This window comes from Rhipicephalus sanguineus, chromosome 3 (genome assembly GCF_013339695.2).
Source record: "Rhipicephalus sanguineus isolate Rsan-2018 chromosome 3, BIME_Rsan_1.4, whole genome shotgun sequence".
Classification (NCBI taxonomy): Eukaryota; Metazoa; Arthropoda; class Arachnida; order Ixodida; family Ixodidae; genus Rhipicephalus; species Rhipicephalus sanguineus.
This window is the reverse complement of record NC_051178.1, coordinates 114,290,831-114,314,239: the sequence shown is the minus strand read 5'-3', so window position 1 is coordinate 114,314,239 and position 23,409 is coordinate 114,290,831. Positions and strand designations below refer to the sequence as shown.

At 47.6% G+C, this 23,409-nt stretch overlaps 1 protein-coding gene across 1 annotated transcript in view; it reads left to right on the top strand.

Moving 5' to 3' along the window:
• The window catches only part of LOC119385775 (juvenile hormone acid O-methyltransferase), a 37,282-nt gene extending 19,833 nt beyond the window's left edge, over positions 1-17,449 (top strand). Inside the window, exons 3-5 of the mRNA XM_037653162.1 lie at positions 2,697-3,298; positions 5,870-6,029; positions 17,283-17,449. Of these exons, the coding sequence (XP_037509090.1) occupies positions 2,697-3,298; positions 5,870-6,029; positions 17,283-17,449 (929 nt within the window). The remainder of the gene's footprint in view (positions 1-2,696; positions 3,299-5,869; positions 6,030-17,282) is intronic.
• Positions 17,450-23,409: the final 5,960 nt, after the last annotated feature.

The following is a 23,409-nucleotide window of genomic DNA, read 5'->3' as shown; positions in this document are numbered from 1 at the left end:
GGTTAGTCTTCAGAATCTTCCAGTTACGCTGTTTGGAGCCTTGCGTGGCCTAGTGCGAGCTTCGCCTTTCTTAAACGGGAAAGCTGTTTAAGCCGACCGTAAAAACTTTGATGTATACAAGAAACCCCTCGGAGCGCCTCGCGTTGCCTAGCAACCGCTAATGCCACAGCTGCGTCGCACCTGCTCCACGAGACCGGCACGTGCTATCTTCGTCCTCTTCTTCATCGTCGTCTTCATATTCTGCTCCGCTGTCAAAACACGCACGGCGATTGGTCCAGCGCGGGATGCAATAACTCTAATGAGTTGAGACAATGAGTACAGAGATAGAGAAAGAGAGAAAGAAAGAAAGAAAGAAAGAAAGAAAGAAAGAAAGAAAGAAAGAAAGAAAGAAAGAAAGAAAGAAAGGAAGAAAGAAAGAAAGAGAAATAATTATAGAGAAGGAGCGAGTCAGAAATAAAGACAGAGAAAGAGAGAAATTGTAGGGTAACGAAATTCTTCGCCAGGCGAGATTCAAACACGCCTACCCACAATCTTAAAGGGCCCCTCACCAGGAGACCTAACGAATTTTAGATAGACATTGCAAGTTGTTGCGAGCCCAATAAAGGCATTTTGCCACAAGAATTTTTCTAATCGGTTGGTTAGAAGCTGAGAAAAACAATAATTTGTAGCGGCGCGAAACCATGATGCGAGGAGGCGAGCTGCAAACCCTTGCCGCTCGCCCCGTGTAGCCTTCGCAAGCCAAATCCCTTCCCTGCCCTCTTCGGCACGCGAGCAGAAGTAGTGTGCCTCGATGTGTGCGCCCCCCAATGCGCAACAAAACGCGCATCAAGGCATCCTAAGCAGAAGGATCACATAACGCATACGCATGAACACGTCATGCGCACAAAATGTCACGAGCGCATGACGTGCCCGAACCAGCCCGAGCCCCCGAGACGCAAGCGGTGTTGTGGCGGCGTTCTTTGCGCTTCATCTCTGCAAGTTATGCCGAATGCGCCCTCGCCGATCACTTGGCTTTTAACCTATTACTGAGCACGAAAGCTGCAACATTTGTACGGACGCGAGACTAGCGGTATGCCGCATAACATCTAGTTAGACGCGGGAGGATAAATGAGCCTAATGAGCGCTGGAACGCGGTAGAAAATTAGTTTCGTTGCAAAGGGTGGCGTCCGCACGATGCGCAAAGCGCGAGACACGAACGCGTGCGAAACGGAGGTAGATTAGTCTCGAATATCGCTGCGATTCGCAGTAAAAATTAAAAAAAGAAAACGCACACATTTCGTTTTAGTGTTTTATCATTGCTCTCAAGTTTTATTCATCCATTCAAGCAACAAATTACACAAACTACACGTCGTGTCAAATAATTATCGCAGTGTCACGTGCTACTGTTGGCGACGTCAGAGCACAGTCGTCTACGTAGAGGAGCGACGTCACAGCACTACCATCTACGTAGGGCCATTCTCTCATGTACGTCATCCCCTCATTCTCTGGGCGCGCGGGCGCGAGAAGAAGGGAAAGCAGCGTTCAGCTTGAAATTTGACCCATTTACGCGGCGCGTAGCGTTGCAAATTTTGGCAGACGTAATCGTGAACGTCGAGTGCATGCATTGCGCTCGTCAGCTCAAAATTGTCAAACCTGGTGAGGGGCCCTTTAAGGCGAGCGTGTTAACCAGTCGGCTATCCAGGCACGCTAGCAGAGCATAGCATAGACTTGTTTAGTATAGTATAGCAAGAGGGTAGGAAAGGGAAGTGATGGTGAGGAGGACAGGTGTGAGGTTGAGGAGGAAGGGATATATTAAATCATAGCAAAGAAAGAAAGAGACAGAAAGAGAGCGAAACACAGAAAGAAAAAGAAGGAGAAAAAGAGAGAGAATCAAAGAAAGAGAGAGAGAGAGCAATAGAAAGAGATAGAAAATATAAAAGCGAGAGCTACAGAAAGAGAGAAAGAAAGAAAGAAAGAAATACAAATAAACAGAGGCAAAAAAAGACATACACAAAAAACAGAGAGAAGAGAGAAAAAGAAGGAAATAGAGGAAGAAAGAAAGAAAACACTAGCAAAACTTAGCAAAACAGCAACAGCCAGGACTACTTAGGTGCCCATCAGCTTCGCTTTCTCTTTTGCCTCCAGAGCAAGCTACGCTAATTTTTTCTCATTGTGTGCGAAAGCTGGTACGCACACCGGCGGCGGCGGCGGCGGCGGCGGCGGCGGACCGCTTCGCTACCGAAATCGGCTGTTCTTGTGATCTCATAACAGGTTTCGCGGTAAAATCACCTTATCACTACTTAAATCCAAGTAAAATTGCCGACATATTTCAATAAAGGAGCACTTGTTGTCTTGATAGAAAATTCGGCATGGAAACATGGAAGCAAGGACACAGTCAGAGACAGAGAGGAAGAAAGGAGGGAGGGATAACTGGCATTTATCATATCGTGGCTGGTCCAAAGAGGACATGGTCCTGGCGTGAAAAATAATAATTGATGCTCCTATATTTTTGGTGTTACGAAGCTCAATGACCTTGATAATGTAGATCCAAAGTAAACCTAAACACGTGTACACCATTCATTTCATCAAGGGGCGAACAAACCTACATGGTAATGATTTCAGGAACCAGTATGTTGCTGCGTAATAATTATTAGCGTTTGCCCCAGGTTTCATGTCTTTTGGACTGTCATTAAATGTGCTCTTATGCTAATTTTCAGCAAAGTACCCTGCAGGCCGCAAGCTTTCAATGGCGGTTCAGGTGTCCGAGGCCCCGCAGAATGGCCGATGGTGCATCGCTCAGGATGCAAAGGAAGAGCTTCGCATCTCTGCCAATCAGTACACCCAGAATAACAGTCTTCAGAGAAAGCACAACAACACTGTGCTTGAATTTTGCGAGCCGGCATTCCTTGCAGAGCCGCGGGGCACGATGCAAGTCCTGGACGTCGGATGCGGAACCGGCGACTTCACGCGGGATTTACTTTTGCCTCGTTGCCTGCCGTGCGCCAGGCTAATCGGCATCGACTGCAACGCCGACATGATCGAGTACTCTAGGCGACACTCGGTCCACCAGAAAATTGAGTACGAGGTGCTCGACATAGGCGAAGACGTGACTGAATTTATCGCTCGTCGCGGCCGCTTCGACAGGGTTTACTCTTTCTACTGCCTTCAGTGGCTGAGGGACCAGGGCGCTGCGCTGAAGAACATAGCTGCACTGATGGCACCAGGTGCGCAGTGCGTCCTCGTATTTCCTGCTTCGCACCAACCCGGGGCAGTGTGGAGCCTTCTGGCCAAGATGGACCACTGGGCAAAATATTCCGAGGTAACGATGCTTTATAACTAGTTGGGACAGGTAGTCCCTGGAAGAGATAGATAGATAGATAGATAGATAGATAGATAGATAGATAGATAGATAGATAGATAGATAGATAGATAGATAGATAGATAGATAGATAGATAGATAGATAGATAGATAGATAGATAGATAGATAGAAACAGTCCAACTAGGATTAAAAGCTGCTAGAAAGACGCCACGAAACTTGACGTCGTAGTTCAGGAGCAAACAATAGACCAGAGAGACCAATCCTAGCATAATAGGCTTTAAATTATTTTAACCTGCAAACCACTTACGTTAAAGGACCTTAAAAATGACTCCCACAAGTGAATGTTCACATCGACCTCTTTGCAAATGTGTATGGCTACGAAACTGTTTAAAAGTACGTCATCAGAAGGCAGTTGAAACGGGGGCGTGCACCGTATGACGCACGACACCCACTGCGGCGTGATTCATAATCAGATCGTGGCTTTATCACGTAAACAACCTGCAATTATGCATTGTTTGAAAAGGATCGCTGACTTAGGTGTTCGTATGTGAATAATAGCACTCCAAACCCAACGATAGCAGCGAGCACAGTCGTCGCTCATCTGAATTGGATCCGTCAAGTGCCTCGGCTGTTCATGGATCCCTCATCGTACATTCCAGCGCAATCAGACGAACTCGCGCACGTGGCGGAATGCATGCACGTCACTAATCGCGCCGCGCGCGCAGTCTGTTTCCAGGCATTCCTTGTCGGGGCTTTGTGAGCTCATTAAGAGTGAAAACTGCGCCTTAATTTTCATACGTAGAGTGGGTGACATCTTTTTCCGCATCATTGCAAGCGGTGACGACACACGCCATGTCCCTAGTTATATAGCTCAAATGCTCTATGTAAGCTCTATTAGCGAATACCACTATTTCGGCCTGTGTATGTAATTGAATGTGCAGCGCTCTTGCTGCGCTACTTTTACAGCGAAAGCTGTCATGAGATCATTTCACCGGCCGTTTTTGGCGCCGTAGTTGTCCGCCGCCACCGCCGCCGCCGCCGCCGCCGCCGGTGTCCGTAACCAGTATCGCTCGAAATAAGAAAAAAAAAACTAAATAAGAAAAAAATTCCAGGATGGAACGAGGTTCGAAACCTGGGCCCTCTGCGTGGGAGCCCAGTATTCAACCTCTGAGCCATGCTGGTGCTTGAAACTGCTTTGCAAAAAGGTCCTATACAGGCTTCATGTCGGGAAGGAACCACATTAGCATATGCAATATAGCGTGGTAGAAGAGTAAAATAAGACCAAGCGTCGCACAACGCGAATTCTGTAACCAGGCGTCACACAATGCGAATTGCGCGACGAGTAGGATGTGAAATGCTTCCAACCCATTACAAAGGGATCTGCCATAATTCTTCGTCGTCATCAGGCACAGCATCAACAAAGTGCGCATAATGCCTTACATGCGTTTAGCAGGTACGAACGCTCTCCGTAGAATGACGAAAAATGGCACAGTGCCTACTGCCCTACTTCTAAAAAATTACAATGATTTATAGCGTAGTGGGTTCCTCGCAAGTGCACTTGTATTGGTTGCCAAGGAAGCCCATAAGCGCATGATCCATTTCCTCGGGGTCTCAGTAAAGTTATTCGCCCCCCCCCCCCGTCTCTCTCCCACGTCAACGTATGTTATACAGCATGACGGGAGAGGGAAATAGCGAGCGGGCGTCACCCAGTGCAAAAACATTACTGGTGGGCCGTTTAAAGCTTCCAACCCATTACAAAGGGATGAGCCATAATTCTTCATCGTCATCAGTCGTCGCGTCAACAAAGTGCACATAATGCCTTACAGACGTGTAGCTGGTGCTTCGCTTCTCCGCAGAATGACGAATAATGGCTTAGTAGGTGCTTCCCAACTTCACAAAAATTGTGATTTATGGCGTAGTGGGTACCTTTCTAGTGTATTTGTATTGTAGCCCCAAGTGAGCTTACAACGCCGCTCTTCCAGCTTTTGCTGTGACTGTGCTGCGGTTTCAGCGCAGGCCTGGCGTTTTTTATTTTTATTTGCACAACAGCACAAAAAGCACCCTGACGGGAATAGACGCAGGCGAAACACATTGCTAACCGTGTGTGACGTCGTATGCGTGGCTGTCACGCGCAGTAAAACACTCAGTTTGACAGCGCCGTGTTTCGTCTGCTTCTATCGCTGTCTGTGTGATCTTATTCTGCTTTCCAAAATAATGTCATATAGACTAGCCTATCAATCTATACTTTCATAACGGTTAGCCCATCAGTCTATCCTTTCGCGCTGTCCGTCGCGGTGGAACAGGTGCACGGTTGCTTACCCGAAGGTCGCGGGTTCGATACCGACCGCGGCGATCGTATTTCGATGGAGGCCAAATGCTAGAGCCTCGTGTTCAGTGCGATCTCAGTGCACGTTAAAGAACACCAGATGGTCGAAATTTTCGGAGTCCTCCACTACGGCGTCTCTCATAATCATGTCGTGGTTTTGGGACGTAAGACCGCGGGTATTCTTATTATTATCCTTTCGCGCTGGGTTTGTTTAGAATAGCCTTCTTGTCTATCTTTGGCACAGAGGCTGCCGCAGTTTATTGTGAAGAGCCATTACATGGAGGACAAGACGGAACAGATGCGGTACATGGCGACGCTACTCCGTGAAGCCGGCCTACATCCAAACATTTTCGTGCTGTCCAGGCTGGTGACATTTGATGGATGGCCTGAACAGGCCATTGTCGGTAAGCGTGGCAACGTGTAAAGGTCAATAAAATGGTTCCTTTTATGAGGACATTCTTGTTACAAGAAGAATTCAGAGATGGCGCAACCATCGCGTGCAGTGTCTTACGCAAGCCGCACGCTCCTTCGGGATTCTCCGCTTCCTCCCTCTCTGTTTATTTCCTCCTCCTCCTCCTCTCTGAACTCCGAGCGGTATCAAGTTGCGTCTGGCCCTCCGGATCGCGCGCTGCTTCCCCGCCTTTGAACTCTCCACTCTGCATTCATACCTCCATGTAGCCACACCTATTATTGCGATAGCAATTATATGGACAGTCTCGGCTGGATTTTGCCGTCGCCGTCGCCGTCGCCGCCGTCATGCACCGTATATGTATAAGTATGTATATATATATAAAGGCCCCAAAGAAAAATAACTCAGAAAAATGCTTCCAAAGCGCGGAATCGAACCAGGGACCTCTTGATCCGCAGCGAGCGGCGCTATCCACTACGCCACGAAACGCAGATCCTCCACGTAGCTAACGGCGAGCGTTATATACACACCATTTAGCGCTGGACGGACTCAGAGACAGCAGGCGATAATAAGCGTTTTTTCATTATCAGCGAGGTGGCGCTAGGAGCCCGACGGGCGCATTTAAAAGTCGTCGGCGAGCTCGCTCGCTTCTTCTTATATTTGCGCATGGGAGAAGCTTGCCCTTCCGCTGTCTGCTCGCGCGGTTTTCTCGTGGCGAGGGGTAGAGGAATGTTTCACGCTTTCACCGTGATGTCCGCGCTCATGTTACGGCGCGTACGAATGTCACTCGAGCTCAGGGACGCCGCCAAACGAACAAACAGAAGATGAGCGCGAACTATCAAGTGTCACAGCTCGACACTTGAAGCACGCTAGTTTCCTTCGCTGCTTCGGCCGCCTTTGCAACAGAAGCGCTGTTCAAACTGAGAGTATCCATTGGCGAGCCTCACTTCGCATAGCATTAGTTGCTTGCTATCGCATTCATTGCTTCGCCCTTGCGGCGAAACTGTGACTTTTCTTGTACCCCAACGCTTATTAAACTCAATTAATCCCCGTAAACAAAAGCCCAGTGTTTCATCGGCCACTGAAATGAGTCATAACAAAACATGGTGTCAGAAGTTAAACCGTTTTAAGTCAGCGCATGAGCCATGGAGAAGATTCCGGCACCATCGAAATTCGACTCCAGGGGCAACGCTGCAGAACAATGGCGAGCCTTCAAGCAGAGCTTCACGTTGTACCTCAAGGCAACTAACACAGCTAGAGCATCATCTGACCGGCAAATAGCACTTCTTTTGACCGTCGGAGGCTCTTCACTGCTTGATATCTACAACACTTTGGACTTCGGGGAATCAACTGCAGAAAGACCAAACCCAGAATTCAACTATGCTCATGTCATCAGCCTTCTCGACGCGCATTTCTTACCGAAGCACAACGAACTGTACTCGCGATACGTCTTCAGAACTCACATGCAACGGGTTGAAGAGCAGTTCGACAGCTTCGTAACTGATTTGAAGCTCAAAGCGCGCGACTGTGGATTTGGAAACGAACGAGAAAAAAATGATCCGCGACCAGATCATCTGTGACATATACGACGAAAAGGCTCGTGCCGACATTCTCAAATTAGAAGATCCAACGCTAGAGAAGGTTGAAAAAGTGTGTCGAGCCCATGAAGCAACAGGAATTCAAATGCAAGCATTTAAAGAGGGTACTTCAAGCAGCAGCGATTCTGTGCACGCAGTAAACAAATTCGTCCATCGCACCAACGCCAAAACCTCAAAGTTTGCTAAAGGAATGCCACAGAAATCTACTGTACCAAAGTGCAGGTACTGCGGTGGTAGCCATGAGCGCAAACTAGAAGCATGCCCAGCTTGGAAGCAAACATGCAGCAAGTGCAAGAAACAAAATCACTTCGCAGCGGTTTGCAAAAGCAGCAAAGTAGTTGCGGGCCTGGCAGTAGATAGCGAAGACGAAACCATCTTGGCAATTCAAAGCAGCCAACCAAGCTCCATCCACACGTTCCTCACAGTGAATAGAAAGTCAGTAAAATTTCAAGTGGACAGCGGAGCAGCTGTAGACGTCACCCCAGCTATACACGTCAACGCACAGCAAATAGAACCGTGCACAACGACACTGCGAACATGGAACGGAAGCAAAGTGCGCTGCTGGGGCAAAACTCAACTAGAAGTCACCACAGCGAACGGACAGCGACATTCTGTAGAGTTTATAGAGGTTAAAGAAGACCTCACTCCTCTGATTGGAAGAACAACAGCTGAGAAAATGGGTCTGATAACTGTAGACTATAACCTCGTGGCCGCAATAGATGAAACTCACGAAGAGCAGTTCAACAGTCAGATAATAAAAAAATACCCTGACGTCTTTGGAAACACTGTAGGAACACTCCCGGGAACTGTTCATTTGGTCACTAAGCCAGATACGCTTCCGAAAGCAATAAAGAGTTGCAGAGTGCCTGTCAGCATTAAAGCGCAAGTCGAAGACACGTTGACGGACCTGGAAAAAAGAGGTGTCATCAAAAGCGTAACAGAGCCAACGCAATGGGTCAGCAGAATGGTTGTCGCAACCAAGAAAAATGGACAAATGCGAATATGCATCGATCCCCAAGCGCTCAACGAGGCTCTCGAGCGAGAACGTCACACATTGCCCATTCTTGATGATGTTTTACCCGATCTTGCTAAAGCCAAAATTTTCTCAAAACTGGACTTGCGAGAGGGCTACTGGCAATGTTCTCTCGATGACGAATCAAGCTTGCTGACTACTTTCCAAACTCCGAAAGGTCGTTACCGATCGCTCCACCTGCCATTTGGACTCGCGGTAAGCAGCGAAATATTTCAAAAGAGACTTCAAGTGGCACTTGAGGGACTTCCTGGTGTTCTCTGCATCGCAGATGACATTCTTGTCTTCGGAGTGGGCGAGAATGAAAAAGATGCTCAAGCGGACCATGACAGGAAGTTAGAAAGCCTACTTCAGAGATGCCGACAAATTGGAATCCGTCTCAACAAGGACAAAACACAGCTTCGAACCACATCAGTCGTCTTCCTAGGACACGTACTGACCAATGAAGGACTCAAAGTTGATCCAAATAAGGTCAAGGCAATACAGCAGATGCCAAAGCCAACTGATGTCCAAGGAGTACAGCGCTTCTGCGACATGATGAATTACCTCTCCAGATTCCTGCCTGAAATTTCGCGTGTATTGGAGCCTTTGAGGAAACTCACTGTCAAAGATACACCATGGCACTGGGGGAAACTGCAAGTAGAAGCATTCGAAAAGGCAAAAGAGTCCGTGACAAGAGCTCCTGTTCTAGCCTATTTCGATACACGAAAGCAGCTAGAAATCCAGTGTGATGCGAGCGATCTTGGACTCGGAGCAGCTCTTCTTCAGGATGGACAGCCAGTCTCCTTCGTCAGCAGAGCACTGACACCGACGGAAGCTCGATATGCACAAATATAAAAGGAAATGCTGGCTATCGTCTTCGCCTTAAACAAGTTTCATCAGTACACATTCGGTGAAGAAACGAAGATAATCAGCGATCATAAACCACTGCAAGCAATCCTGAAGAAACGATTGGATCAAGTTCCAAGACGACTGCAAGGCATGATCCTTCAGACGCAAAGATACAACATCACAATCGAACACAGACCAGGAAAGGAATTAATCTTGGCAGACACGATATCTCGGGCCTTCCTTCCCAACGAAAGCAAAGAACAGGAACTCGAAAACATCAATGTCGTACACTACCTCCCTGTGAGAAAGGAAACCTTGGAAAAGATTAGAGCAGCGACTGAGAGTGATGACTCATTGCAAAGACTAAAGTCAATCATTCTGTCAGGCTGGCCACAGGACAAACGTGGACTATCCGAAGACATGCGCGTATACTTCACGTACAGAGATGAGCTCACAGTTGAGGACGACCTGATCTTCAAGGGCTTACGCCTAATCGTCCCAATGTCTTTGCGAAGTGAAATCAAAGTGAAACTCCACTCATCGCATCTTGGAATTGAGAGCTCTCTCCGACGGGCTCGGGAATGCGTCTTCTGGCCAGGAATGAATGCAGAACTGAAAGACTTCATCATGAGGTGTGTAATATGCCAAAAGCACGCACACGCTCAGCAAAGAGAAACTCTATCGCTCCATCCAGAACTAAGCTATCCATGGGAACGAGTCGGATGCGACATCTTCGAATTCAAAGGAAAGAAGTTCTTGGTTACAGTCGATTACTACAGCAACTTTTGGGAAGTGGACCAACTCAGATCGATGACCTCAAACAAAGTGGTACTAAAACTAAAGGCTCACTTTGCAAGGTACGGGATACCGAGAATCCTGATCAGCGACAATGGACCGCAATTCACCAGCGAAGAATTCCAAAACTTCACGAAGAGCTGGAACTTCGAACACAAAACATGAAGCCCAGGATACCCGCGTTCCAATGGAATGGCTGAATCAGACGGCGAAAATGCTCCTCAAAAAGGCAGATGAAAGCCACTCAGACCCACAAATGGCATTTCTTGATTATAGAAAGACGCCACTGCAAGAGCTGAATGCGAGTCCAGCGCAATTGCTAATGAGTCGCCGCACTAGAACGACTGTACCAACAGCTTCGGAGCTACTGCAACCCGAAACAGTCGATGTGAGCGAAAGAAGAAAGCAGAAGAGGCGACAAATCACGCACTATCACGACAGACGAGCGAAAGATTTACCGAGCCTCAGAGAAGGTCAGACTGTCACAGTTCGACCGACGAAAACTGGACCATGGGTCAAAGGCACCATAATCAAGAGAATTGACGACAGGTCGTATAAAGTTCAGACGGAAGACAGCGTCCTGAGAAGGAACTGAGTATTCATCAGGGCAAGCCCTTCACCGGAATAATACACTGAAGTCAATCAGCCAACTAGAGCGAAAGATCAACCGAAGCAGACGGAAACTTCTGCCGGACCTCGAAGAACCAGACAGCTTCCAAAGAGACTCGATTTCATCGTAGGTTGAAGGATCGACTCCAAAAAAGGAAGGATGTTACAAGAAGTATCCAGAGATGGCGCAACCATCGCGTGCAGTGTCTTACGCAAGCCGCACGCTCCTTCGGGATTCTCCGCTTCCTCCCTCTCTGTTTATTTCCTCCCCCTCCTCCTCTCTGAACTCCGAGCGGTATCAAGTTGCGTCTGGCGCTCCGGATCGCGCGCTGCTTCCCCGCCTCTGAACTCTCCACTCTGCCTTCCTACCTCCATGTAGCCACACCTATTCTTGTACCCCAACGCTTATTAAACTCAGTTAATCCCCGTTAACAAAAGCCCGGTGTTTCATCGGCCACTGAAGTAAGTCATAACAAAACAATTCTTGCACAGTATAAGTTAAAACACTTGAACGGCAGGGAAGTGCTCATAGCGACCTAAATTCATGAAGCGTTTTACATTATATCTCGCCAACGAATATAGGTTGAAAGTTACGAACTTGCATCTTCTTCAATAAATGTAGACGCAAGTTTAGCCTTAGTCTTTAGAAATAAGTTTTAGATAGAGTTGATAGCTTCGTCCAACAATACAAGATAAACGAAATCACCGACTTGCACTTAAATAATTGATACTTTTTAACGCTTGATGCGTTAAAACGCATGAGATGGCTTGATAGGAGGGATAAGTTATACAGTCGAAGCCCTCAATAACGAAATCACCGGGGAAGCGATTTTGGTTCGTTCTCGTAAGAATTTCGTTGTCTCGAAAACAGAAATATACGCGCACCAATTACTTCGCACAACCCAAATTTATTGACACGAAAGTGTTTTATGCCGGGGTCCACCACGGCTCCACTGACGTATTTAAGTCACGGAAATGACGTCGTAAAATATAAAGACTAACAGTGGGCAAAGAAAAAAACCAGAAGAAAAACGCCAGGCCTGCGCTGAAACCGCAGCACAGTCACAGCGAAAGCTGGAAGAGCGGCGTTTCTAGAGCCCGTCGTATCCTCTCTTGGGGCTACTAATACAAGTACACTAGCATGGTGCCCACTACGCCATAAATCACAATTTTTGTGAAGTTTGGAAGCACCTACTAAGCCAATATTCGTCACTCTGTGGAGAAGTGAGTAGTGGGTTGGAAGCCTTAAACGGCCCACCAGTTATATAATTTGCATTGGGTGACGCCCGGTCGCTATTTCCCTCTCCCGCCATGCTGTATAACATACGTTGACGTGGGAGAGAGGGGGGGGGGCGAAGAAGTTTATTGAGACCCCGAGGAAATGGATCATGCGCTTATGGGCTTCCTTGGCAACCAATACTAGTGCACTTGCGAGGAACCCACTGCGCTATAAATCATTGTAATTTTTGAGAAGTAGGGAAGCAGGCACTATGCCACTTTTCGTCATTCTAGGGAGACGTCACTATTTCCCTCTCCCGCCATGCTGTATAACATACGTGGACGTGGGAGAGAGGGGGGGGGGTGGTTGAAGAACTTTATTGAGACCCCGAGGAAATGGATCATGCGCTTATGGGCTCCCTTGGCAACCAATACTAGTTCACTTGCGAGGAACCCACTGCGCTATAAATCATTGTAATTTTTGAGAAGTAGGGAAGCAGGCACTATGCCATTTTTCGTCATTCTAGGGAGAGCCGAGGTACCTGCTAAACGCATGTAAGTCATTATGCGCACTTTGTTGATGCTGTGCCTGATGACGATGAAGAATTATGGCGGAGCCCTTTGTCATGGGTTGGAAGCATTCAACAACCTACTCGTTGCTCAATTCGCATTGTGTGACGCCTGGTTACAGAATTCACGCCGTGTGACGCCTGTTTGTTATTTCACTCTTCTACCACACTATATTGCATATGTTCATATGGTTCCTTCCCGACATGAAGCCTGTATAGGGTCTTCTTGCACAGCAGTTTCAAGCACCGGCATGACTGAGAGGTTGAATACTGGGCTCCCACGCAGAGGACTCAGGTTCGAACCTAGTTCCATCCTGGAGTTTTTTTTTATTTCGTTTTTTTTTCTTATTTCGAGCGATAGCGGTTACGGACACCGGCGGCGGCGGCGGACAACAACGGCGCCAAAAAACGGCCGCTGAAATGATCTCATAACAGCTTTCGCTGTAAAAAGTTCTGTCACCGGGAATCGAACTTACGACCCTCGCTCTGTAGCGCACAGCGCGAACCGATTCGGCGACGGACGGTACGTTCTTCACATTGCTAATGGCGAGCTATTTATATACACCATCTACCGGTGGCGGTACTCAGAGATTGGCGTTACAGCGTGTTTTTGTTATCACCAGCGAGATGGCGCGAAGGGCTCGAAGAGCGTAGAAGATGCGCGCTTGAAAGGTCGTCGCCGATGCGACGAGCGCCCGCGTCTACAGGGCGTGGTCGCTCGTGCGTGCGCTTATCTCGTGATAGCGGTGGTTTGTACGTCTCGCGTTGAGAGCACGAAGGTCGCTTGGCTCACTGCAGCGGGCGCTTTTGCGAAAGGAGCGTGGTGCTCACGCAGGAATAAGTTACGAATGTGACAGTTAGTTCGATCTCATCCTGTGTTTGTTTGTTCCGTGCGTCCGTTCTGCTTGGGCAGCGCGTTGCAAGTTTCGAGCTGCTTGCCGTTCTTCGCGTGACATTACAATTTGTTGCTGTAGCATTCATTCCTTCGCCATTGGGGTGAAAGAATGCGCAACAAACGCTCAACTACGTCTGTGAAGACACATTTCACTTTCGTGTCATACCGATTCCTGTGACAGAGGGATCAGCCATGTTTTTTGAAGAAGTAATTGATCTTGCTCTGTTTCACGTAGCCTTGAAGGAGCATGACGGCTCGAGGCTCGCAGCATAATAAGCTTTGCATGGCTTCGTCGTCATTGCGGGCGCCGCGGAAAGTGCGAATGACGCCAAAAGCATCGTGAACTTCGCGAAAACATACTTGCCCTTATTGCATTTTGTTGCTTTCCTCACTCTCGTCGTCATTCTCGTATTCTTTGCACACACTTGCGATGATAGCGTCTCGTCGCTGAACTCCTCGTCCACGATAAGGTTGGCTACAGCCCACAAAAGCCGTGCAGGTCAACAACGTCTGGTATCGGTCCATCGACACGGCGAAACGCGTGCACACAGAGGGACGCGCGGCAGTAAGCAGTGAGGCAGTCTACAGCAAGGTCAATCTAAATAGGTCGCGAAAGTCGGAACGAAAAGTGGTCGGAAACCTATTGCGACAAACACCAACACCCGCGTGACGATTAAAGCGCTACTAGGTGAGGGGGGGGGGGACAAATATTGAAAACAAAAAAATAATTAAACGTTTATTTTCATTAGTTTTAATTTTATTTGTCACGAATTAAATTAGTAGATTACTTTAATCAAACTTTAGTCTTGGGTATGTGGTTGAGTGGCCAATTTTTTTCGTTTATTTTCAGAAACAGTGGGCACATGCAGGCAGTCTGGTAACATGGGCCAACGGTTTTGCGCATTTTCAGATGCAAATGGCGTCGCTCGTTTTTGCGCAGTAGGTTTGTGCCTGTCGTCCGTAGGTGATTTCCTCGCATAAGCGTTGTTTTCTAGTCGTGGTACTTTTCAGAAGGTAATATAGCCCATCGCAGCCATCGGGAACCGTTTCAGTGACTGTGTTTCGCCAGCGCACGGCCGGCGTGCTATCGCCCTTCGGGACGATGAGTCCGCCACGCTACGCGAAAATACGCTGCGCTGTCTACGGTTGCAAGAGCAACACGTGTGCAAGGTTTGTGTGCACGTTGAATTGTTATGCTACTTCTGATTTCTGTGTTATATATTTCGGTGTAATATCCTGTTCAACTGCAATATTTCGCCAATAAAATACACGTTATTTATCAAATCTGTCTTTTTCGTCTTCCTGTTATCTTGTAGGCTTCCATTATGGAGCCGTCATAGTGATAAGAAAAAGAACGTGCAGCTATAAAAAAAAAAGTAAGAAGCGGCGCCCTGTCAAAAAATTTCATAATTTCGCGCCCATCGCGTTAAAACGTGACGTCATTTCCGCCTCCGGTTGTGACGTCATCTTTTTCTCTTTTTTTTAAATTCTGTTTGTCCCCTCCTCACATAGATGGCGACTGTTGCAACAACTAGAGTTCCTGTATATGCTACCTTTAGGTAGCAGAGTTGCGCATAGGTCCGGCTAGCAACCACAGCTATGCGGTGAAGTAGCACTCCGTTTGTGTAGGCGACATACCTATCGTGTCGGCAATTAATATGTCCGGCGTGTCTAAGACCGGCGAAAAGCATTGATTATAGATGACTAGTGTTAATTCAATTCGCTGCAGAGGCGGCGTCCAAAAGTACAAAAATTGGCCCGAGCGTCAGCTTCTTTGCAATGCATGGTTGCTTGCGGCGTTTGGAAGACAGATGCGCAACTCTGCTACCTAAAGGTAGCATATACAGTAACTCTAGCAACAACTAGCCACCGGCTTGACACGTGGGCTTCTACGGAAGTTACGCTACCAGTTTACATATACCTTGGTCTACAGTATGTCTGCCAGCGCGACGTCACTTTCGTGGGTGTCGTCACTTGAAACGTCATGTGCCGACGTGGTTGCCAACAGAGGCGTTGAGAAAAAACCGTTCTCAGCGATAAAAAGCAGTCTTGTTGCTATCATAATCATCCGACCGAATGTAAACAGCAATGGTCGCCCCGATGCTTGTTGGCGAGAACTACGAATGTGCTCGACTTGTCGAATGAGCGGTGCTGTAATTTTCCAACTTTTGGATTCCCGATTATCTCATGGGTTGAAAAAATTGTTGCGGATCGCTACCTGAAACTTTCGTTACCGTGGCAGCGCTTTTTAAAATCTCTTGGCAATCGAGAGGGGGCAAATGCATTGAGCTCTATGGACGCTCGCCTGGGAAGCAGAGATTCCTTCGTTGCCGCGAGAATTTCGTTCTTAAGGGCTTTCGTTATTGAGGGGTTCAACTGCAGTGTACAGCCTACTGCTGCGTTGCAAGACTATTATTTATGTTAAATATTGGTTCTTGATTTCTCAGCAAAGGAATATAGCGATATATTTCATACAGTTTTTACGAAGCTTTAAGACATGTTCCAAGCATAAACCAAACGTTACTATAAGAGCAAGAAGTGTTTCCAACTACTTCGCAATCAGCAAATTTGCACTCACATCACAATGCGTGAAAGTTATTTGGCGATGTGTCACTAAAAATGACAGCACCCTTTTGTTCCAGTTCATTGCTCAGAGTTGCGCGACTTGTTACCTCTTCAATACCTTCTGTGATATGCACCGTCAGGAAGTTCTAACATGGATGTTCTTGCCATAGGATGCGTCCAGTACAACACCTAGAATGAAGTATAAAGTTGATGTACATGTGCCATCTCTTGGATATTTAGCACTTGAGCACGCCTAGAACTCGGACAGTACTTTATGCTGCCGCACACGGCAAAGACTAGTACTAAATGTTCGTCCTAGCGAACTTGTCGCGCAGCTGCTTAACAAACCGTATGCATATACCATGTGTATCCTGTAGGCGAAGGTCACGATCTCGGCAAAGATCAGTCGCACGTAGCGTGTGAATATTCGAAATTTCGAATTTATTTGTTCGATGCGTATTCTGTTCGAAAAATGCATATTCGGATTTTCCCGAATATCCGGCTATGGCAGAATATGCACTTAAACAGGAGAATATTCGGATAAATTTCAATATTCGAACAAGTGACGACTTACGGACGCTACGCATTCTTATTTTTCAAGCAAAACGACTCCTATACGTGGCATTTAGGTTACGTTGTACTTCCCGGCTACTGCATATTACTGTGCAGTGCATATTTTTGCTGCGTTCGCGGCAAGTGGCTATGTTTTACTGTAATAACCGAGCAATATGCATGACGCGCGCGTGACTTTTGTATTTGGTTTCAGCCTGTCTGGAACGTCAAGACAACAGGGCTGGTTCCTTTTTTACCAAACCTTATAACAAATACAATAAAATACTTGCCAAGAGTGTTATCTAAACAGTGTTCAGACGCTTGGTAAAAGATACGGCAATGTGCAAGGAACACATTGCATAAGGCAGGTCATTTTCACTTTCGGTCATGTTGTTACAGTTGTTACAGCATTTAAACAGTACTCGCAGTTAAAGCAATCTCCAGTGCAAGCGCCGTATGCTACACCGTTTCTGTCAGAACGAAACACTCCCTGCCTTTGATAGCAGCAGGTATAAACTGCGCACAGTCACAGAAACGTGACGAAATTTTTGAGGTAACCATTCATCGATGTTTCCTGATTTCGCAGGAGCGCAGATGAGCCTCCTGCCCATCAACCACCTTGTTTCCGACGCCGAGAGGCCGCAGCTGCTCGATGACGTCACGAAGCTAGTTCGGAAAGTGCACGGCCCCAAGACTGACCAGTCCATTTTCCGCACGTACATCATCATGGCTTCCAAACAACAATATGGCTAATCTCAGAACGCACGCACACACTTAACCAACCGATTACATTTCATGAAGAAGGCATGAGCATAAAGAAGGCATGAGTTTCTGGCATGAATTTACTATATTCAGCCCGTATGTCTAACCTTATAGTCGAAGACTTCACATGTACGCTTGTACGTCATACAATTTCATAAGGCGTTGACTAATGGACGCTGCAATGCACTGCAGCGGTGGATATCATTTAAGCCCACCTGAATAAAAACATTCTAAAAATGCGCCTCTTTCACACAGAATAATGCAGACAAACCGTGGTAACCTTACCGTCGCTAGGAAATCTGTTGATGCTGCAGCTTTCCTGTTTCGCAATTAAAACTCACTAGTTTCTTTGATCGTACAATGACCATCGTGCTGCAAGCAGGCCTGTCTTAATGATGGAAAAGTTGTACAAGCTGTACCGCGTTATTCTCAAATGACCGGGGCGGGTGTTATGGTTTAAATGCGTCAGTGTTCCTTTATCACGCAAAACAAACCGCTGTAAAGACATAAATAGGCTGTGCCGGGTGCCGGGTTTTGAACTGACAACCCAGCTGTGCCGGGTTTTGAACTAACAACCTAGGAATAAATGTAACATCCGCCCACAGCCGTCACTCTCGTACCCAGAGAAAGCTTGCATAGATGCCCTATCCATTATAGCATTTGCTCGTTTCCGTGACGTCAAGTATCTTACGCGTATTTTAGAAAGGTGATTTTCCCCCACTGAGGCATGTTCATATTGCTGGCTTTCGGTCACAAAACTTGAACTTTCTGGCAAATTTCATCAAAGATTCCGACATTACTTCTCAGGAATGAGAAACTTTTAATTACAAATACGCGTAGTTAGTTAAATTAGCCGTGAGAAAAATACTTATGGTCACAACGGAAATCACCTAGCACGACTCTCTTTAATGGCAGGCGCTCCGCAGTGCTGAGGTCGGAGCTTGTATTTATTCTTAGGCGGTAACCGACAATAGTCCCGCGTGCTCAGAAGCCGAATGTCTTGCCCACTGGGATAAACGCATTTTAAGGCGAAAGAATGTGTAATACTCGCGGTGTCTGTCCGTGCCCCAGAACGGTGCCAGCTGTGGCCTCTCCCACTCACACTCTCTCAGCAATCACGTGATGGCACAGCGGCGCATAGCAAGAGTTGCGCGTTGCTCCTTCCTACGCGCGTTACGCAACTGTTGCGCAACGCGGCGGCGGCGTCCAGCGGTGGCGTCCGTCCGTCGACTCGCAACAATTGCGCACAAAATCACCGCTTTTGTAGCGTTAGCTACACTTGCCTAGCCGGAGCCGGTTTCGCGTGGGTCATCATGAGCCGTGCTGCGCGTGCGCGAGGATGAGTGCAGAGCCGGCATCTCACGCGCTCTCAGCCACCGCCGCTGCTGGTGGCGGAGAGCGAGAGGAGTGGCGCCTGCCGGGCAGACAGACTGGCGCCGGCGCGCGCGACTCGCCGCTGCTGCTCTGCGCATTCGAGAGGGGTGACGTCGTAGCCATGGCGCGCGCAGCTATTCGCCTTCGCTGTGCAGTCGCCGTCTGGCAATGCGCTGGTGCCGCTTGATAGCGCCTCTGACTGGCGTTTGCAGGTGGGTAACGCCATGGACAAGGAGAGCGCAAATGCTGCTCAACGGCGCAGAAGAGCCGAGAAGATTATGTCATCGGATCCCGAAGTAGTTGCCTGGCAATTAGCGGTTCAGCGTACGAAGAATGAACAGAAGAAGGCTAAACGTGCTGCTGAGACACTGGAAGAAAGGGAGGAACGTCTAGCAAAGCGGCGTCGCCAGGATGCTGAGCGACGTGCCCGACCATCTCTGCAGCAGCAACAAGACGCCGTCGATGACGTCAAGGCTCGCCGATTGACTGCCTATACTGTGAAACTTAGCGAAAGCGCCAGTGCGACTCGGACCTTCGAGACGGACTTCGTAAACACTCCGTTTGGATACGTGTGCGACGGGTGTGAAAGACTATGGTACATGAAAGACTTGACGGCGCTAAGTAGTGCCATGCGTGAAACGTTAAAGGGGTCATGAAGCACCCCTTGGGCTGATTGAAAAAACACATCCTGCGGAAAGCTGACACGGCTATGAACTGCTCTGCCAAATATTACAGTCGTGCGCGCCGCGTAATGGCCACAAGCGGAGCGCGAAGTTGCCGTTTCCCCAGGCACCCTCTTTTCAAACAGAAGCCGGTTCTCACTCTCGTCGGTGAGCGGGGCGTCTGTCCGCTGTACGTCGCAAGAGACATAGCATGCTTATTGGCCGATAGCCGACGTAAATCGAGAGCGGCGTTCGGATCAGATGCGCTTCTTGCCGCGGGGTGCCGCCACTTGCCGGCGCCGCACTCCTCAGTACACGGTAGCCGCACTCGCGCAAGCGAATCACAGCGGGAGAGCGATCGCGTTTCATGACGCGCGCTGGCGTAACTTCTTTCCCCCATGCCATCCCTCCCTGTCTAGCTTCCAGTGCGCTCGCCGGCACGAGAAAAGAGAGAAAGCGCTGGGAGCGTGCGCCAAACCCCCGTAACTCCGCTGATTCTTGACGGATTCGAGAAATTTTTGCGGCAATCGATTCGGGAGGCAGTACACTCCGATACTGAGGCCATTAGATCATTACTTGGAAAAGTGGTTCATGACCCCTTTAAGTTTAGTGGCGGCGCCTGATTGGGGTGAAACCATGGCGCGGGTTTGTACAACGTGCAAGAACTTTCTCGTTAAGCAGAACATTCCGCTCTTTAGCGTTACCAATGGATATCGTTACCCGGCCATGCCGCCAGGTCTACCGGTTCTGAACGATGTGGCCGAATGTGTGTCATTGGAGCAGCAGTAAGCATGACAATCAAGCTAATCCTAGACAATCTGTAAAGCTCAGAATAATCAGCTGAACCTTTGCTAACGCTACGTATATCCTGGAATAGCCGAGCTAAGCCACTGCAATTTTTTTACACAGTTATTTCTGGAAAAACTTCGTTAGATCAGGTTTGGTGGCCAAGCAAGTTTGTTAATTCGGGTTAATGATAACACTGAGCCTTATATTATTTTTTATTAGATCGAGAACTTAGTAAAATCGAGTTTCATTAGATAGAGTTTTAGCTGTATTTCGTGGTGGTGAAATAAGGGCCTTCTCTAGCACAAGACGTAATGCCGATTTGGGGGATTGTACGCATCAGAAAGATTCCAACTTCGCGGAAATTTAATGCTAAGCATGCGTTTCGGTAGTCGCGGGATCCGGCTTGCATGGGGCCATTCGAGACGCTTACAAAAGATATGAAAAGACGTGAAAGGTTATGAAAGACGCCGTGCCGATGCTGCCCGACAGCAGCGTAGCAGTGCAGACCGCAATCATAGAGGTTCCTACATTAAACTCTACGCTTACGCATCACTTAGAAACTACCAAGACTGATTCTACGAGTAACTTTTTCTTACCCTAAGTCTCCCGAAGGGTTTATAGGGAGTAAGGACGCAAACAAAAGTATGCATTGAGAGTTTTTTTGGACGAGCTATGGCATCAATGGTGGCCAGGGAGTGATCCTACATGTTAGAGGTCTTTGCTATAAACGAATCATAAATGTTATCCTTATTACAATTTGATGGAAGTGTTGTCAACAGATGCTACTGCAAGACCAGAAAACACAGCCTAGCGGACAGAAGAAGAAAAGTTGAGCCTCGGCAGGACAAAACATGAAAGCGATGCGCACCTCTGCCACCTCACTGAGTGGGCGGATCGTAGACTGACTAGAGGGGGGACGCGTGCGCGGGCCTTAATTTCTTCGCGCCCCTAGCGACCAATGTCAGCGACACTGGGCAGTCCACTGAGAGCGACATAGAACCCCATGGCTGGTGAACGTTGCCGTAGCTACGATGGTCTCACTGGCTTTCGGACTTCGGGCATACACAGGTAATTATTGCGTCATGGAGAACTCATATAAATACAGGCTCGTATCTTACGGCCTTATAAACATATTTAGCGCTTAGAAGGTGTTAGGCATACATGAGTCCTATATTCGTGCCTATAAGTCCTACATACGTCATCACTGAACGGCCAGCAAGCTTAACGGAATCCCTGTACATCACGAAGCTTATAAATGAAATAATGATTTTGTCAAACGCAAAGAGGATCAAGCCCATCGCGAGGAATAGACCTAAAGTGACAAGTAAGTTTGGTCAGGTTGTTTATTGGAACGTAGAAAGCGAACGCCCAACATCCACTAATGTCTAGGAAGCTGAAATGCGTTCTGATGAATAATATCTGATGAGAACGCACTCTGTAGGGCGAAAACATACTCAACGGCAATGAATTGCCATTTATGAGCAATTGCTTGTGATAACCGCGTCATGTCGCTGCAAATCTGGCCGTTAAAGGTAAGGTTTGCTCTGATGTATATGCTCGAGCCTAAATTTTGCCGATAAATCACGAGATGTACGATGGCACGATATGACATGAATGAAAGTACAAGCATTACTTAACTCTAAGTTTTCGCGTTTCATTCCGTGAGTACATCAACACAAGAAAACATGGGACTTTAAAGAAAAGGCGCTGTGAAGCGCCATCAAGATATCGACCTGGGAACTGCGCTTCTGGCTTTTCTACTTTGACCCACAGATGGCAATACTTTTCTCTATAGTCAGCCTGGAGGTGACACGCGGTTTCTTTGAACACTCGGAAAATAATAATATCTGGGGTTTAACGTCCCAAAACCACGATATGATTATGAGAGACGCCGTAGTGGAGGGCTCCGGAAAATTCGACCACCTGGGGTTCTTTAACGTGCACCTAAATCTAAGTACACGGGCCTCAAACATTTTCGCCTCCACCGAAAATGCAGCCGCCGCGGCCGGGATTCGATCCCGCGACCTTCGGGTCAGCAGTCGAGCGCCATAACCACTAGACCACCGTGGCGGGGCCACTCGGAAAAGGTGCACAGCTGAGAAAGTTTAATTGATAATCGCAATGCTGCTTAACTGGTGCTGCCGATATGCTCGCTTTCACAATACTGTTACTGGCAACACTGCTGAGACGTTTGGCCTCCGAAGAGCAGCGATACCTCAATGTGACATTGCAAACAGATTGGCTACCAGAATGCAGACGCGTACACAAAAAATCGCTTCTATTTTATAACCTCAAATAGAAGCGCAGTACTAGTGAGTTATGAACTTCCGTGAAAAATGTTTATACCTTTAATGCAGCATCAGGCTTGGAAGCGAATACACAAGTAACAAAAGCGTGAACATTAATAATAACAAGCTTACTCTCAAAGTAGAATTTGCTCCTTTTTGGAGCTTGTGATCTCCGCTAACGGTAACCTTGCCTTGTCGTGCGAAATTAACGCTGCATGCGCAGCACTTTCATGTCGCGAGCGGCGATGGACTTTATCAGAGACATAACATCCTTGACGTGAAAAGGGCGCTGAGAGTCTGCAAAAATTAGAACGTAAGCAATGCACATGACGATTATTTTTATGGGAATGATATGCGCTTACCAAGGCCGTAAACTTTTGTACAGAGTGTATTCCCCTCTAAGGATATAGAAAATAAATATAACCACGACAGCAAACCCCAATAATACATCACCAGGAACTCGATAGAATCGTGGCTTAGGCTAGTTGGTGATTTAGCGTTGATATATTTGCACAGCGCGAAAGTGACGAGGATAGCTAATAAAATATTAACAGCTGGGTGACCTCTGTATAAACATGCCACCTGTTGCCCTCACCAAAAGAAAATTGCTTATACGGCTGTGATGTCACATGTTGTGCGATTACGCTGATGCGTGCTGTCGTGTCGACATCTTGTGTACATATTTATAGCGTTTTCGCTAATAAAATTTACTTGAAGTCAGCGGCTGTGTTGTGTCCTCTCATCTGCCCACGTCCATTTCGCGCTGTGCAAATATGTCGATACCAGGAACTCGCTTTTGAACACGACACGCGAACAATATTTGTTTTTATTTTTTCTC